This window comes from Microtus oregoni, unplaced genomic scaffold (genome assembly GCF_018167655.1).
Source record: "Microtus oregoni isolate MIOR12 unplaced genomic scaffold, Mior012 000020F_ref0000438, whole genome shotgun sequence".
NCBI classification, from domain to species: domain Eukaryota; kingdom Metazoa; phylum Chordata; class Mammalia; order Rodentia; family Cricetidae; genus Microtus; species Microtus oregoni.
The window spans coordinates 21,614,928-21,633,973 of NW_024543079.1; the positions used below are offsets into that span (position 1 = coordinate 21,614,928).

A 19,046-nucleotide genomic window follows, 5' to 3' on the forward strand; every position below is an offset into this window, starting at 1 on the left:
TCTGCGTCGAGTTCAAATCAGAGGTAACTCTTCCTCCTCATGTCCACGAGCACTTACAAATATTGGGGCTGTTGTAATGAGTGATATTTGGTAACTTAAAGAAAACTCTGGGGGTCCACAAGATGGGTCAGCAGATAAGGGCACTGGCCACAAAGTGTGACCATCTGAGTTCCAATTCCCAAGTCACATGTAATAGAAAGAGAAAACTGACCCCCACAAATCATTCTCTGACTTCCATACAGAAGTGTGGAATGGCACACATGTTCTCTTTATCTCTTTCTCTAAATGAGCGAATGAGTATAGTTAGTTTAAAATAAAAAAAGATTTTATTTATTTTTTTTTCTGGTAAAAAAAATACAAGAGCACAAATCCACTTTTATTTATTTACTTTTCATTGGTTTAAATCCGGGATGGGTACAGCATCACACGGATTCTGTGTCCAATGGCTTTTGCAGGAAGGTTGCTTCGGAATTTGGCACGGACCATGCCACTGTTTCCATGGGCCCGAGTTACTTTCTCCCAGATCACTCTGGTTTTGTTTGGTTTGCCTCCAGGTGTCACTGTGTTGTTTTTTGCTTTATACACATAAGCGCATCTCTTGCCCAAGTAGAATTCAGTTTCATCTCGGGCATAAACGCCTTCAATTTTAAGGAGAGCTGTGTGCTCTCTCTGGTTCTGGACACCTTGCTTATAGCCAGCAAAAGTGGCCTTGCACCACAGCCTTCCAGACAGACTGTCCTTTAGAAGTCCTGTTCCCAGCAGGCCTCCACAGGCACCAAGATGGCCAAAAGCATAAAAAAAGATTTTAAAAGCACAAACTTTGGTAATGTTACTTACTGAAGTTGGAAAAGGAAATACAATCCCATGTCTTGGGGAAAGTTTAAAGGCCAAGAGGCAGAATGATGATTCAGTGCGCTCTTTATTTAGATAAAGGATTTCCCCCAGTGCTGGGAAGCAAACCCAGGCTCTTTAAGATACATTTGACTGGGATGTTTTTTCTTTCTTTTTGAAAACTACAATTAGTAAATAATCAGGAAATTCTTCCTATAAACAAATTCCTCTAACTTATTTGCTTCTGTTGATGTGAATAAATACATTTTTTTACATATGTAGTCAGCTTAACACTCAGAACTTAAGAAACTTTGAATTTGAAAACATCGACATACAGAAAAGCTATGAACAGGATCACCTAAATAAAGTGGTCTGTTTTCATTGTCTTCTATTTTCATAATTAAATAAACTGCATTAGTTTCTCCACCTGAGATACTGGTTCAAAAGGATGCATCTCTGTGAGCTTTGGATGTTTGGAAACCACAGAAGTAAGCCCGGGTTCTCCAGAGATGATGATCCAAAGTTTCTGGTCACCAAGAGTATCTGCTACATCCCTGGTTTTTCCCCATTCTCTCCTGGCCAGGGTTGTAGTTAGGCAGGTCCAGCTTCACTCTTCAGGGCTCCCTTCACATTGCTGTGACTACAACTTTGTAGAGTTGTTAGCGCAGGTTCTGCATAGGTAATAGCACTCCTTGGTAAAGAGGTGCCAGTGAAAGAATCTGTGGCCAAGAGCCAAGGTCACCATGGTTCTGCTTAAAAGGAAGAGTCACGGGTAATGGGGTTTATGAGTTTCCTTTGCTGCTTGAGTTGCTCTGAAAGTCTGATCCAGTAAACCCAACCCACGAAGGAGTTCAGGAGCATGCTCTGCTTTGCTGACTCTGTTATGAGGAACGAGGGATCCACATAATACCAGATTCAGCAACATGGCATTTGAGACTTTCTATAGCGGACCTGGTATCAGAGTGAGACTACAAAGGAAAAGTTGTGGGCAGGAAAGCTCATGGTTCTACTTGTCCACTCAGTAACTGCAGACTTTGCCTGATTTCCTATGTCACAGACTACGGTCTGCCACTTTTCACCATTTATTTTCTTTCTGTAGCATATACATGGCGGTCCAGCTGAACTGCGCTGCTTAGCCTTCTTTGCAGCTATATGTGGCCCAGGAGACCATGTTCTCCCCGATGGGACACAAGCAGATTGGCATGCATACCCCTTAGCTCACTTATGCCTCTCTCTTTCTTCTTACTATCTTAGAATGACATAACTCTGGGACCCCATGACATCTTCCAGGCTAGAGTCATCTCTTTTACTCTGGAATATTATATGAGGAGAAAAGAATTTCTATTTTGATTTAAAACTTTCATCGTTTTGTTCATTTTTTATGGAATGTATTTAGAACAATCTTCTTCCTAGCTTTGTTTTTTTTTTTTTTAAACTATGGAGTGAGCATATGTTAGTTCTGATTTCTTCAAAAGCAAGCACTGTTGTAGAAGGTGATCCCAGAAAACACCATTAGTTGAAGGATGGGAAGAAAGGCAACTTTCTGGTGTCAGGGAAGAGGAGTTCCACTAAAGTGTGTTATAAAGCAAATTATTGTTATGGGCAACTAGAATTTAATTCTTTGGAAGAACTAGAGAGACTGTGAGCCCTTATGAGTTGGAGTATTTATGCTCCAACCACTCTCTGTCACTAACTGAAGGCTATTCTATGTGAGCATGATTTCCCCAACAAGGTTAGCTTCAGAAGGGACAAAACAAGGTACACACTAATAAATAATACACACTAATAATAAAAGGGAAGAACTCAAGAACAATGGCAATGGGTTTCTGATCCTACTGCACGCACTGGCTTTGTGGGAGCCTAGGCAGTTTGGATGCTCAACTTACTAGACCTGGATGGAGGTGGGGGTTCCTTGGACTTCCCACAGGACAGGGAACCCTGAATGCTTTTTGGGCTGAGGAGGGGGGGGGGGGACTTAATTGGAGGAGGGGGAGGGAAATGGGAGGCGGTGGCGGGGAAGAGACAGAAACTTTTAATAAATAAATAAATTAAAAAAATAAATAAATAAAAAAAGGGAAGAGAGAACAGACAAGATACTGAGCAGCACCTACCACAGAGGATTTTGGATAGACTGTCTTAAGATCTTCCGGTATTAAAGTTATTTAGGTTCAACATTAATGTGTATTCTTCTAGCTGCTAGTCTAAAATGCCCTCTCCAGCTGGATTGGTTTGCAAACTTGAGTTTCTCATGATAAGTTTGTTCTTTACTTCTGCTTTTTTTCCCATTGGAAATCAGTTACCTACTCTTGAATTCCATTTATTAATGATGAATCACCTGTCTACTACTTTTTAACCAACTACTCTGTGATGCCATGGCTTAAAGCAAAACTTTCTGTGGGTCAGAAATCCAGGCAGAACTTGCTGGGCATTTTTATTCATGGAGGTTCAGAGTTTGTGTAGAAATCCCAAGATGACCTCTCACCGCCCCCCCCAACCATCCTATGGCCTAACAGAGACATCTCACCTGTGTAGCAACCGAACTGTATGAGAAAGGTAGTGAAAAATGCAGGTCTTTTAAAGGCCCAGACAGTCCAAGGTCCAGAAAATGTTACTCCAGTCTTATTCTACAGGTCAAAACACTCAAAAAGTTGGTCTAGCTTCCAGAGAAATTGGCTCCTCTCCCTGATGGGAGGAGCTTCATGAGATGGGAGGAAGTTAGGTGCTGTCCATCTTGCTCACACACACCCCTTTCTACTTATCCCAATCCCCAGGATTCATTTCTATCCTACATCATATAGGAAGAATAATGTGTCTTCTATTTCATGTCCTCACCCAAACTGTTAAGGTATTTATTAACCCTACTTCTTGAGTCTTCCTTAATTATTTATTTGTAAACAGAGACTGCACCTTGGTTTCCTGGCTATCAGGAAACCCACATCCCACATCATCTCCTCTTTATAATAGAAATGGGTTAATTTAAGATGTAAGAGCTAACTAGGAATATGCCCAAGCTATTGGCCAAGTAGTATTGTAATTAGTAAAGTTTCTGTGTGATTATTTGGGTCTGGGTGGCTGGGAACTAAAGAGCAGTCTCCATTTACATTTATTGTCTTGTGAAATTTTTTGTCACAACTTATCACTAATCTTCCTGGACAGAAAATGGAGGCTAGCATTCCACGGACATTTTGAACAGTTAGGACCACATAGTGAATTCTTAGCTCGTATTTGTATACATACAAAAAACACAGAATGAGAGCCAGCAGAGAGAGTGACCAGCATCCATATGCTCTTGTATTAACATCAAGAGCACTAAAAGTCACTCATTTCAAGTATCTTCTTCTAGAGTGTTCAACTATATTCTAAAAAAATATTTTTAAAAATCCTCCTAGCATAAATGAGACCTAGATGATACATATAAATCTACATGCAGAAATGCTTGTGAATGGAATGGGTTACCTGGAAGGCTCAAGCTTCTTCCCAGAAACTAGTAACCCCACTGTGATGTTCTAGCTCCTGGTCAAACATTAGCCTTTTAAAAAAATAATTAAAAAACTGTTAGAGATAAAATTGGGTCATGGAGGGTGTAAACTTAAATATCTGTGTCTTATTTGTAAATTAACAGATGAGAACAATGTTTTTCTTTCTCTTACAGAAGAAAGTAGAGCAGGATCAATGTTCTGGAAGATCAGAGGTTACTGGAGCTGAGGAATAAAGAACTGAGAATGAAATATTTCCATGGATGAATCATCTCGCTTCACTTCAGTCCGGCTGCTGGTCCGAGAGATGTAACGAATTATTTATTATCCCGGGCAGTAGAAAGTAGCGTCTATGCCCATGGAAAGCGGAGAAACACAGAAATATGAACCTAGGGAAGATTTCAGAACAAATGAAAAAGTTTGTGTGTCTTGGCAGTCAGCTGATGGAAATCTCTCAAGTTTCTGGATTCTAGTCTCCTACGCTATGATTCAACTCTTAGTCATTAGGTTTCCAAAGACAGAGTAAGTAGAAAAATGGGCCATCATGCCCCTAGGATATACACAGGGTTTCTTCAGCCCCTTCTTTCCTTCCTTCCTTCTTTCCTTTCTTGCTTTTTTTTCTTCGTTTTTCCCTGCCTTCCTTTCTTCCTTTCCTCCTCCTCTTTTTGGTACAGTCACCAAAGGAAGATCTGCAGACAACTTGGATGACCAAAAGAGCCAAAGATTGACAAGACTTCCTCAGTTGATTCTAACTGACTAGGGCTAGGAATATTTATATAGCTTCTTGACCATGGTCTTCCTGCTCATTCCACCCTACTTCCTAACTAAATGGCTTGAACAATCATTTTATATTGAAAATTTACTATATCAACCAAAGAGGCATTGCTTCAGCGAATCCCCTGGCTAAGGGTGCCAGCTGAGTCAAAGATGCTCCTTCTGACACACTCACTGTCACTGCTAGTGCCATGTTGTGCACTGGTAGCTGGAGCGCAGAAAATGCGCTGTTTGGGGTTCCTGGAAGTTTGTAGTGGATTCTCTGTTCTAAGGAGGTAGAATAGAATAGGGTCTACCAAAAAACACACCTAGGTTTAAATTGCTCTGTCTCTTGCTATGTGATCTTGAGTACATTGGAAAACCTCTATTAGATGCATGAAAACATTTCCTCATCTGCAAAGTGAGGGTAGATACACTTGACTCACACGATCATTGAGAGTAATACCTAAGCTGGTTGTGGTGGTGCACGCCGGTAGGATTTGCTGAAGGAGGCAGAGGCAGAGGCAGGAGGAACACGAGAGTAATACCTAAGTAGATAATACTGTTTCTAGGTACCAAATTGTACTTAATAAATGGCTTGTAAAACAAGGGTCTTTTTGTCATTCTCTGATCATTTCAGTACATCACTGTGTTTGCAGTCTGTGTGTATACAGGTCCCACCAGTAGATTATAAGTAGGTACCTGAGACTCCTAAAGATAGAAGAGAAAACCAGAGTAAGGAGCCTTAGCGGCCACCCAGTTAATTGAGGAGAACCTTTTGGTGCCAATTTGAGGGAATTCATAAAGCAGACAAAGCACTCAAACCGTATCAGAGAGAAATTCTGTTTTACGAGAGAAATAACATGAGAGAGAGCTGGTATAAAATTTGGAGTTGTCCCTTTTTCCTAGAGCATTCGCTACCCAAATTACATCCGGCTGAGCCCTCTTCCTGCCGCCTCATTTCCTTCTAAGACTATAAAAGAATCCTTTCCCTCTCTTTCCAGTCACCATTTTCGTCGTTCTCTGAGTCCTAGCTGCACTGACATTTGCGTCTCTCTGGGAACCTCTGTAAGCACTCCCTCTTGTCCCATCATTATCCCTTGGCCAAACTTCTCCCTGTGCAATCATCCCTCCAAAAATAAATGGTGAGTAATCCTTCCTAAGACCTCCTCTTCCAAAGGCTATTTGTTGGCTGGTGACACTGCAGCATTTGCAGTGTGCTTAAATGCCAGTGGAGCAAACATCTCGCCACTGACTCCAATTTACCTGAAGCACTCTGATGAGGGCGCCTTTGTTTGTCCTTTTCAGCCAGTCATTTGTCAGAAAGCCAGGATGGAGAGATTTCAGAAAGGACAAAAGGAGCGCCATCTCAAAAACAAAAACAAAAAAAAAAAAAAAACAACAACAAAAAAAAAACCCAACTCCTCCTCTCAAAAAATTGGAGAGGGGAAAAAAGTGCCTGGAGAAAATTAATTTTAAAAAGATAAATAACACACTTATCTGGAGAACTGCAAGAAGTGAAGGCACTCAGAGATGTAACCTTTTGGAGGGCAGCTCTATTCTTGAGTGCCATTTTGATCATTATTGCATGAGTCCACTTCCAAGGATGCATGCTTCCAAGAGAAGTAGAGACAAATGTCTTGGAATTTGTTTTTCTGTGTGCTGCTGTGAGAAACTCAGAGCTGGTCTGGATAGCAACCAGGAATGTAAGGGCAACAGCCCCTTATATACTATTGACTGGAGGTGGTGCCAGCGTGTGGCAGTCGTTAAATCTCTAACTAGTATTCATACACATGAAGGAAAGTTGTTGCTTCCCAACATGATTACGAAGTTCTGTCCTTAGCCACTAGTGCAGGAAAGGGAATCAAGTGTGCCTTCTGAAGGCACTCAGGAGCTAGGACTTTATTTCTACTTTTGGGGGGTAAAGGGTTTGCACAATCTCTTCACTGAGTTTTTAATCGAGTAGCTATTCCACTCTTCCTTTTATGGAGCCATAGAAGTGTCTGTAATGAAAGATTAAAATGGTCCTGTGCAGTGGTTTGCAGTGGCTCTGCCCAAATAAAATATGACAGCTCTCTCGTAGGGCCTATATGCAAGCAGAGGCAGCTTGGGAGCAGGCTGCCTTAGACTCTCTGCCATGCATACTGATTGAAGGTTGTATGGGTTTCCTGAATGCTATAAAAAGGGGGCGGGTAGAGGTGGGTGTAGGAGAGGAGAAGAGAAAGAGAAAGAAGGAGAGAGAGAAAGAGAGAGAGAGAATTTTTTTCATCAAATTACTGCTGTCCCATGTACACCAAGAAATTGAACAAAGCTGTTTATATTTCCTGTAGCAGAGGTAACACACACACACACACACACACACACACACACACACACACACACAGGCTAATGGCTACTTTCCCAGAGTGGTAGAAAGAAGTAGTAAATGGGACTGTGTTGATGCCAGGAGAAGACCCGGGCAAAGATCAAGATACCCAGCAACATATCGGATAACACATAATTGGCGGGTCACAGCCAAATGAGTGTAGTCACGCATCTCCGGGCAGGCCTTTGCTGGTGATAAAGACACTTGTAAACAATTCAGTCCCAGAACATGGCAATAATATGTTGATCCAGCGTGTAATGAGGTGTTCCTGGAATCAATAAGCAGTCATGGAGAGCAGGGAGCAAGGGCAGCGGCTGGCTTTTTGATGACCTTTTCTCACCACCAAGGACCCCATCTCCCCTGAAGAGGACTTTTCTCATTTTGCAGCAAGCTCCGAGTGTCAGAACTTCCATTCGCAGCCAGCAAATGAACAGCCAGGCCCTGCATGCTAATGAAGTCCAGGCTATTTTGCACCTTTTCATCCGCACATTATGCTCTTGACTCTGGAGAAGGTGGGAATTAGGCCGGACCCCGGTGTCAGGCTGCCTGATGGCTCGGCTCCGGAAAACTGGTAATTGAAGCTGGTGACTGATGCGAGGGAGGCCTGAATTTGGAAATAAACAGTTTCAAGCACTGCATGTCATTTCTAGAGAGACTGCTGAGAGAATGGAAATGAGCTCCTTTTCTTGAATCTAATGCAGTTTCTCAGCAGGAAAAACAACGTCTTTTAGACAACAATGCCAGTCATTAAGATTTAAACGTTCTGGCGATAATAGACGTACTGGCCTTGGCGTTCACAAACAGCACTTATGTAAATGTCTTTCAACACCCAGATCTACAAGTAATCCACGCCCAAGAAGATAACTGTGTGGGAAAGCGGAAGCAAAAGCAACTAGGAGTCTATAAATATCTTTCATAAGGAGAGAGAAGGAACAAACAAACAAAAACCTTTGGCCAGCACGTCAACCGTCAACCGTTGCTTGTCAGCGTTGAGCTTGTCAGCACCGGCGAAAGCGGCAGCCCTCGTTGAAACAATGGAAGGGCAGAATAGCACCAGAACCTACACTTTACCTGATTGCTTTCTCAACACCGTGCTTTATTTCAAACGACATCCCAACCTCTTCATGTGGAAAGTCACCCATGCTCTCTAACTATCCACGGCATCCGTGCTACAGATGCTCCAAACTTAGGGGAGCAAAAGTTTGAGTCTAGATTCCTTTGCTTGCAGTTTTTAGAAGGAAGTTCTCTCAACAGTGATTTCTCTTAATATCACCAGACTGTCACAAAACCTGGGACAGAACACGGCAAATCATCGTGAGGTCTATCTTGTTCTGCAGCTGAGATGTACTGGATATTGCTGCATGCAAAACAGAAAGGCTTGTAACCTAAACACAGGCTTGTGGGTTTTAAGAGGCCTTAAAAATCATCTTTACTAGACATGCCGCCAGCCCAGTTCTTCCTGTGCAGGTAAAACACCTTCAGGGATGAAATTACGAGCCCCGAGAAGAGGAGAGTGGGGACCCTGTGATTCATGGTGGCAGGCTGTCAGGGAGCCATGAATATCCATTCCTTTGCTCTTTTCTCACTTTCCTTCCCTACCAGAAGTGAGGTTTTGATAGTTCAGGCCTTTTCCAGTTTAATAGTGACATACAGGATTCTCACATGCAGGCTCTGCTGTCTTAGAGACATCAAGGAGATGAGTACAACTTGAGCCTGCTTGGATGTCATTGTCACTTCAGTTTAAAGGTAGCAAACCTATCTCACAAAGGATCAACACTGAATTATTTCAACATTTCAAAAATATAGATAAGTAATGCATTTCTAATAGCATACTTGTGGGCTACCAGATGGATCAATGAATATTCAGCAGTTCTTTGCATAAAATGTATAGACCTGAAGAAGAAAGAGGTGAAGTATTAAGCAGGCATGCATGTACATGTGTGTATAAGCACACAGATGCACACACACACACACACACACACACACACACCACACTCACAGTCACCTGTCCTTCCTTATGACAAGGGTGCTCCATTCTGACTTTACTCCCTTGCCTCAGAGGATCTCCCAAGTCATAATGGTGGAAAAGAGGGAGAAAATTGGGGTCACCAAAATCTGATAATAATAACTACAGGCTCTCTGAGCATGATGGGAACACATAGACTAGGAATTCAATATTCACATAATGATTCCTTCCATGTTCAGAGCAGCACTGGTTCTTTTTTGAAAAGCTTGTGGGTACTTCATCACTGGCTTCTCGTTATAAGCTTATGGCACAGAGACTGATTTATTAGCATTATGGAAAGGGGAGACAGAAAAAAATCATGTGATTTCTTTCTTTAAAGATCAACAGCAAATACAATGGCCAAACCAGGATCAGAACTCTCTGTTTCAAAGCCCCTGTCATACGGTTCTTTTCTATAAACTCACACTTCCCCGAGTAGATATCAGTTTACACAGTTGTGCAGTGTTAGGTCATTTCTATGGTCATTGTTCACAAGCCTTTCGTCTTCTGTTGCTGTTAAGGGACTGAAATTAAGTTTACTTGGAGTCAAGATTTGAGACTCCCAACTATCCTAAAAAAGAACAGCCAGTTTGAGGCCAAACTGTTTTACATGGTGAGTTCCAGGCCAAGACCCTGTCTCATAAAACAAAACAAAAACAAAGACAAGAGCCAGGGCAAGAGTCTTTACTGGCCATTGGTGGAGACTTCTACAACCTCCCATCTCTTTTGAGTGAAGGCTTGTGTGCCTTTTCTGAGAAGTCTCTTTCAATTCACCCCAGAATGAAAAGCAATGGCATGCCAAAGAAGCCATTCCATCTTAGACCAGCTTGATGAACCGATGCATTCTGGTGTGCGTGTGTGTGTGTGTGTGTGTGTGTGTGTGTCTATGTGTGTGTGTGGGGGGGATCATTTTGGGAGAAACGGTGACTCAAGTAACTGCCCTACCAAAAAAACTACATCTTAGCATGAGTGATGACTCATGAAAACCGCATCTCTGGAGTCTTGCATCTCCAGGCATCCTCCACCTTCTGTCTACTTTAATATCAAATGCAGCTGGGGCAGGATTACCTACAGCTGATGGGAGGGTGGGGCGGGGGAAGGCAAGAGGCAGTGGTTGGAGTCTCAAGTGAGGGTTTGTTAACCAAGGGATGTTAACAGTCCTCATGTGTGAGGGGCTCCTGTGGGTAAAATCACGGCTGTTCTGATTTCCGATTTTCTGATTTTCTGCCTGGAAGACAGAGTGCCACACCAGGAATCCTGCCTAGGAAAGGGTTACTCCACACATTTGAAGGGTTAATTGCACAGTCTTGTATTTGCCCAAAGTCCTGGCTCCATCACCATATCAACAATAGCAGAAGAGCCAAGGACCCTGACTCTGCTCATGTAATGAGAATGCACGAAGTCAGTCGCCTAGGGTGGAAAAGAACACTTGCTATGATGTCTGTGTCCCAGGTACCGTTTGTATTTTTAGTCCACCTGGCTTCCATCATTGTAGTCCAATCTCAGTTCTGCCTCGAGGTAGCCTCCGGGGTTGTACAATGGCTGCTGAAGCCTTGGTCTCATCTGAAGGAAGAAAAAAAGGAAGGATATAACCGCAAAAGAGCTGGGGGAACCATCACTGCTTGCAGTAGCTTTGAACATCTCTAGCCTTCACCTTGTGCCTACAACATATTTCCATCTACAGAGAAGCTGGGAAGTGTGGAGTTGGGGCTGGATATGTTGTTGCTGCTAGAGTGACGATTGTTTTGCTAGGAAGAGAACAGATGCTGTGAAATTAATTCTTAAGAAGACCCAGCTTCCACCAACATTCGATGTGCAAATTTAAGCAATTATTTAACTTTTAGTTCTCAGTTTATAATGATAGTGGCTCTTTCCTCCCTACTACGCTGGGGATGGGTTAAGTTATAGTTTGGATCTGAAATGCCCCTCTATGTTTATGTGTTAAAGCTAGAAGTGGAGAGATGGCTCAGTAGTTAAGAGCTCTTACTGTGGACTGAGGTTCAGCCCCTAGCATTCTTAATAGGTGCTTCACAACTGCCTGTAAAACCAATTCCAAGAGATCTCGTGCCCTCTTCTGGCCTCCTCGGGCACCTGCATGCACCTGCTGCTCATAAACTCTTTCAAGCACACATGTAAATAAAAAATATTTAGAGTTTGCTTCTGAGTCCATGATGCTTTTGGACATTATGGGATCTTTAATAGGTGGGACCCATGGAAGGTCTTAGGTCAATAAGGGTGTTCCACGGAAGGAGCCTGTGGTATGCCTATTTCTGCCTCAGTCTCCCTGTCTTTACTTCTGTCTACCATGAGGTAAGCAACTGGTTCTACCATTTAATCCTCACTATGACATGCTGCCTTGCCCCAGAACCAAGCTATAGGTCCTGATCATGGACTAAAATGGCCAAAACCGTGAGTTCAAGGCAGCCTTTTCTCTTTTATCCCAAGTATTTATTATAATAATGGCAAACTGACTGACACAGGTTGTGAAGATAAAGTTGTTCACAAAATGTGTTCATTGCCGGTCCTGGCATGCAAATGTTAATATATGGCAACCCAGGAAATGAGATATGAAGATAATCTCTGCTTATTAGAGACTGGGAAGATGCAAATAAAACACCAGCAGGAGGATAGATACTACATCTCTCTTCTAACACAGCAGTTAAGTGAACAACAATATATGGCTGGCAAGGCCGCATGGAACTGGGCAGTCTCAAAAACCATCAGTGGGATAGCAGACAAGGATCTTAGGGGGAAATTAGCAACAATCCTTCTCAGAACTCACCTTAGGTAAAATACCTCTGAAAAGACCTGTCTGGTAGGGGTTGGCATTGAATAACAGGGGTGGTAGTGGAGGAACTGGACACAACCAAAAGGAATGTCCTGCTAAACTGGTTCATCTCTGCCATGGCTCTCTACATAGCAGATTAGAAAAAGGAAGATACGTTGGCATGGAAGACAAGAAAAGGGAGGGCAGATATGGCAAGAATCTGCTCAATCAAAACAAGCTGCAGAATGGCATGTAGGGTAATGCATGTTTGTATATGTCTCTACTGTGCGCGCGCACACACACACACACACACACAAATAGAGGTTTGTCTAGACAGACAGACAGATGTATACTTGTACTTTTCTACCTAGTGTTCTGAAAATGTATGCACCGACCAAATCACAGTCCACTCTGAGCCTGGGAGAAGGGGAATGTCCAAGGACTTTTGTTTTTAGGTTTGTCTGTAATGAAGTACTCTCTTCTTGTACTATTGTTGGGAGGTAGTTAGTTGTCCCTTCTGCCTATCTTGTGAACAGAGACATTGACATTGTTAAACATTTGATTCTTTTAAAAATTAAAGAAAATATTTAAAAATAAACTGATGAAGCAAACACACATATTAATGAGTCACCAGGTGATATTTTGATACATGCACATATTGTAGAATGGTTAAATTAGGTTAAGTATACTCTCTCTCCAATATTTATCCTTTCTGTATGTCAAAAACACTTAAAATCCTTTAGGATGTTATTCTATAGTCAGTCTTCTATGTAGTAGCCAATAGAGCTCTTTACTCCTGTCTAACTGGAACTTACTTTCATTAGTCAGCATCTCTCCATTCCTCTCCTTTCTCTGTGCTCCCCAGCCTCTGTTAACAACCATTCTATCCAGCTATCTTTTCAAAGGCATTTATATAGTCAATAGCCTTCTATCATTGTGTCCTTGAGAACAGCTAGATAGTAAACCATTTCAACAGAGGTTATTGTTTATCCCATGATATAAAAATGCCTACTGTGGGAAAGAGAAGCCATGGGAAGCTCATCCATGGAGAGAAAACTCAATTAGGGATTCTAGTTGACGTTGTCAACTTCTCCAGTTGGTTTCTGCTCGGTACTGTGCGCACATAATTTCATAATGTCATCTCTTTCTATTGCTATTTGTTCTTTTACTTGGAAACCTCACCAAGGGAACTCTGTCTAAAGGAAATTCCAGTTGACTGATTCTGTTGGGCTTCCTCATTTGATTTCTGCTAGACATTTTGAGCACCTGAACTGATGATGTTTTGCTATCTGCTCTATCTATCTATCTATCTATCTATCTATCTATCTATCATCTATATAAATCAATCAATCTATTATCTATTGATCTATCTATCATCTATCTACCTCTAGTTCTTTTCTTTATCCTTTTACTTAGGCTTGTTATTTATAAAACAAACCCACTTATTCGAATCAAAAGGATGGCTATCATAGATCATTCTCTTGGCTGAACAGAACACCTTGAAAGGTAGCAGAGCAGCCCACTCTAAAGAGAAGCAGATTTTTTTTTCATGTCCAGCATTAAAACTGGTAATATGTTCTTCTAGTGAAACATTTGAACAAAGTTTGCTATGGTCGCTTTGAAAGATTGGGTTTCCTAAGCTAGCATTTTTCGGGTCTGATGCAAACATTCTGTGTATATATTACCCATTACGACTAACCTCTGTATCACCCCTGTGGTACTTTGTGACCAGGTTGATCAGATTTACATTTGGAAACTTGGAAATTCATGGTTTCTATGAGTAACAAAGTTGATACCTCTGACAAGTCTTATGTCTTCTACCAGGAACCATGAAATTAAGGCAAGGTAAAACCACAGATTCTGACATTTACTTTATGAAAGAATATAATACAAATACTTAAAAGAATGTAAATTTTAAGTATACCATTGAATCTTCAGAAAATGGATTGAGCAAGTCAGTGAGTGTTGTTGAAATATTATTCCTTTATGCTGTGTGAAGATGTGTCACTGTGATTGTTTAATAAAACGCTAAACGGCCAATGGCTAGGCAGGAGGTTTAGGTGGGACTTCTGGACAGAGAGAGCTCCCGGAAAAAGAAAGGCAGAGTTGCCAGCCAGATGTAGAATAACGAGGATGGGCATAATGGAGATGCGGTAACAACCATGTGGAAGAATGTACATTTTAAAAAAATGGGTTAATTTAAGTTATAAGAGCTAGTTAGAAATGAGCCTAAGCTACGGCTGAGTTTTCATGATTAATAAATCTCCGTGTTATTTCTTATGAGCTGTTGGCTCAAAAAGAAAAGACCATCTATAAGTAAGAAGTATTCTCTTGTGGTCTATTCTTCAGTTTCCACATCTAGGTTCCTGCCTTGAGTTTCTGCCTTGGCTTCATTCGATAATGGACTGTAACCTGTCAGCTCAAATAACTCCTTTCCTTCTCACACTGCTTTTGGTCATCGCGTTTCACCACAATGGCAGAAGCAAACTGGGGTAGACTGGCACCAGAGAGTAGGATCTTGCTGTGATAGACCTGACCATGCTGGTTCGGAGAAGATTGTAGCAGCATTTAGCTCTTTGTGCTGGGAAAGCTATTGAGCAGCGGGAATTTGAGAGATAAGAATGTTGATGGAAGCAGGAGGATCTCTGAGTTTGAGGATAGCCTGTCCTACACAGTGAGTCCAGGATAGTCAGAGCTATACAGAGAAACCCTGTGTGTATGTGTCGGGGAGGGGGGTGAGGTGGGGAAGAATGTTGATGGAAATACAAATGATGGAGAGGCCTGGCTTGTGAACCTTCAGAGGGAAGCAAAGACCCTATTAGGGCTCTTCGTGTGACAGTTTGCCTTACCAATCTGTGGAACAAGTGACACCTACTTGCGCTTCACTGTGGCATTTGATGTTGACTATCTGGGGCTAAAAACAAAGTCAGCTGTGATGATTAATTAGAGATCAGCATCACTGAGACAAAATATTCTGGGAAGTGGGCCACGTCCAGCATACTTTGGTCTAGAACCTGACTGGGACAATGAAGGAATAAAGAAAGGACAGGCCGACACACATACGTACAGAGAAGCCGGCATCAGGTGGCCTTTGCTCATGCTGGTGGAGCGCCAACAACTGAGCATGCTCTGGAACTTCACTCCACTTACTATGCACAATCGCAGGAGGGAGGCTTGGCTAGCCTCCACAGGCGGTGTCCATGGGAGTTTCAGGTCACAGTCATCTAAGAGCAGGAAGCATGACTGTGACCTGAGACTCCCTTTGTGAACACTCTTGGACCAGAAGAGAGAAAGGCTTTGCCAACTTCCTGAGTCTCACCTGGTGTGTTGGCCAGCTTTATGACAAAAGCCATCATTATCTAAAAGGAAGGAACTTCATTTGAGAAAATGCTTCCTTTTGCATTAGTTCCTGTCTCCAGGTTCTTGCTCTGTTTGAGCTCCTGACTTTACTGCTTTTGAGGATGGATTGTGTGGTGGTTTGGAAAAGAATGGCTCCCATAGACTCATATTTGAATGCTCAGGGAGTGGCTTTAGGAGGTGTGATCTTGTTGGAGGAAATGTGTCACTGGGGGTGGACTTTGAGATTTCAAATGCTTGTGTCAGGCTCAGTGTCTCTCTCTCTTCCTGCTACCTGTGATCTGGATGTAAAACTCCCAGCTCCTCCAGCACCATGTCTGCCTGTCCACCACCATGCTTCCCACCATGACTATAATAGACTAAATCCCTGAACCTGTAAACCAGCCCCAATTAAATATTTTCCTTTATAAGAGATGCTGTGGTCCTGGTCTCTGTTCACAGTGATAGAAACCCTAAGAAAACTGTTACATGGGACTGTGAGTGAAATAAACCTTTTCCTCCCCAAGTTGCTTTTAGTCATGATGTTTCATCACAGTAATGATAACCCTAACTAAGACACCTGGAGAAAGGCTTTGCCAGTTACCATAGGTTTGAGGCACTAGTCATTGGCGTGGTTGTGTCCATCTCAAAGTACACATTCACTCAGGACTCTATCCATCCTTTGCACATTTACTAAGGGTTTTCTCCATTCCCCATAGTGAAGTCTATCTTTAGGGTCAGTACACAGAAGCTGGGACTGGGCTAGTCAAGGGACACAAAGCTTCATATCAAGTTGGCAGCAGAGCTTGTCAAATATTGTACAAGAGTCTCCCGCGTGATACTGGTTTTGAAGGCAGGGAGGGTTCGTGGAAAGCACTTGAGTGTTGGCACTGTCTGAAAAACAGTGCTCAAACACAGCCATGTGTTTTTTATTTTACCCATCAGGCAAAGTGACTGGGCATTTTCTTAATTGCTAATTAAGGTAGGAGGGCCGAGCTCACTGCTGATAGTTGTATCCCTAGGCAGGTGGGTCTGGGTTGTATAGTTAAAGCAGCTGGACAAGCTAGTTTTATTCCATTGGTAAGGACATGATAGCTCCCACCTTTTAATACTTGGTGAAAAAGTTTGAGCATGAATTTTGTAGGAATAATATATTTAGTTTTTTTTCTGCTGCTGTAACCAAAAGTCCCTAACAAAAGCAAGCCAGTAAGTTCCTCCAGGGTCTCTGCAACATTTCCTGCCTCCTGGTTCCAACCTTGGCTTTTCTTGATATGGAATATAACCTATAAGATAAAATAAACCTTTTCCTCCCCAATTTGCTTTTGTGATGGTTTTATCATAGTAACAGAAAGCAAACCAGGACAATATTATTGGATATTTTTTATTATTGAAGCTTTGACTATGGACACAAGTAAACACAATTGTATAATGATCCCCTGTGCACGCAGGGTCCAGTGTCAAGTGCTGACTTCTGATATTAACTTATAATCACAACTTAGCCACTAAAGAAGGAGTGTCAGTCTTGACAGAGACCCAGGCAACACACCACAGCATCTCCAGCTGAGAGACAGTATGCTGAGTGACAGCTCTGTGGTTTGAATGTTTGTGTCTGTGGTTGTTTAAATGAGAATTGCATCCCCTCCATGTGCTCATGAACACTTGGTACCCAGCTGATGGTGCTGTTTAGGAAAGTTATGGAAACTGTATGAGGTGGGGCCTTGCTGGAGGAAGTCCATCACTGGAAACAGTTTTTGGGTGTGTATAGCGTGGGGTCACTTCCTGTTCTCTCCCTGTCTCTGCTTCTTGTATATAGATGAAAATGTGGGTAGCTAGCTTCCAGTTGCTGCTGCCATGTTTTCCTTGACTGTAGCTGTGCCTTTCCCACCATGACAGACTTTGCCCTTCTGGAACTGAAAGCCAAAAGGAACTCTTTCTTCCTTAAATTGTTCTTGTCTCTCCCCCCCCCCCTTTTTTCTAATCACAACAAGAGAAAAGTTATTTGATACAGTGTCTCTTCCAAATTCCTGCTGAAGCTTTATCTCCAAATGATAGTGTTAAGAGGTGGGGCTCTTGGGAGGGAGTGATGAGTGCATGCAAGCTCTGTCCTCATGAATGGAAGTGATGTCCACATAAAGTGACCACACAGACCTCTATGATCTATCTCCCACTCTCCATGCTATTTATTCGAAGCATCCTGCTTTCCTCTTTGGATTATTTTGGCATCTTTATTGGAAGCTGACTAGACACTTGTAAGTCTACACTTGACACTGGTCTGTTACATTGGTCTATGTGTGTGTTTTTGAAGCAACACCACAGTGTCTTCACTAGCATAATTTCACAGGAAGTCTTAAATTCCAGTAGAGACATTAGTTATCCTAAGTTGCTCTTTTCTTAATCTCATGATTGTTTTTGCTAACTTGCATTCTTTACATTTCCATATACATTAAAAGTCAGACTGTTGGTTTCCAATAAAGCTTTCTGGGACATGGGTTAGAAATATGTTGAGTAAATGGATCGATATGGGGAGAACTGAATTTTCATCTTTATAAAATTGAGTCTTCTAAGCACTGAAAATTGTATCTCTCTTTTATTCAGGTTTTCAAAGTGATATTACAGTACTATAAACATGCTGCAACTCTGTTACACTCATCTCTGGGTACTGGATGTTTCTGATGCTATTGCAAATGACATTTCAAAATTCCTTTTTCTAGGGAAGGGGCAATATAGTGGATAAAGGTCTTGCCTTGCAAATATGAAAATTAGAGTTTGGATTTCTAGCAGTTATGTAGTACTAGGAAGGCCGGCCGCCTGCTGATCATCCCTCAGGATGAAGAGAAAGAGGATCCCCAGAACAAGCTAAGAAGATAGTTTTAGCTAAATCAGCAAGCTCTGAGTTCAAGTGAGAGGCCCCAAGTCAAATATATAAGGTGACCAGAGAGCAAAGAAGACACCTGATGCCATCTCCTGTCTTACATACACACAAGCACATATATTTGCATGCATACCCGTACACACATGTGCCTACATACATGTAACTATGCATGCATATATTTATACCACATGCATATATGCACACAAACCTTTTTCCATTTATTTGTTTATGGTACACAAAAATAAAATTATTTTTGTATATGGAACTTTATTCTATTTGTTCTAGTACCAGTAAATTTGGATTTTCCACAATACAGTACATCATTGTGAGTAGAGGCAAATGTGTCTTTTTGGGTATTGATGCTCTTGTTTATTTGGTTTATCTCTTTTATTCTGTTATTTGTTTCTCTTCAGTGCTTGTTGTTTCTTGAATGCTTTTTTTTTCTTGGTTTTCAGGGCTCCTATCTGTGGATCTTGTATTTCTTAGTGTATTTCGTCTCTAGCGTTTCACGGCTGTCTGGAACAACACCTTTATTTTTCACTTAGGTCACAGGCTAGCAGCCATTCATCCAAATGCAAATGCTGTTCAGAATGGGAAGCAGGCTGCATGAGAGAAGATGGAGATTTGGGATTTGGATCCAC

The 19,046-nt window shown here is 41.9% G+C and overlaps 1 protein-coding gene across 1 annotated transcript; it reads right to left on the bottom strand.

The window, feature by feature from the left end:
• Window positions 1-355: 355 nt before the first annotated feature.
• On the bottom strand, window positions 356-15,550 carry LOC121460398 (60S ribosomal protein L35a-like). The gene is made up of 4 exons (XM_041670756.1): window positions 15,517-15,550; window positions 7,900-8,029; window positions 5,257-5,348; window positions 356-749 (listed from the first exon to the last, which is right to left on the bottom strand). Exons 1-4 carry the CDS (start codon window positions 15,548-15,550, stop codon window positions 400-402), a joined length of 606 nt encoding a protein of 201 aa, XP_041526690.1. The 3' UTR covers window positions 356-399.
• Between the last annotated feature and the right edge of the window lie 3,496 nt (window positions 15,551-19,046).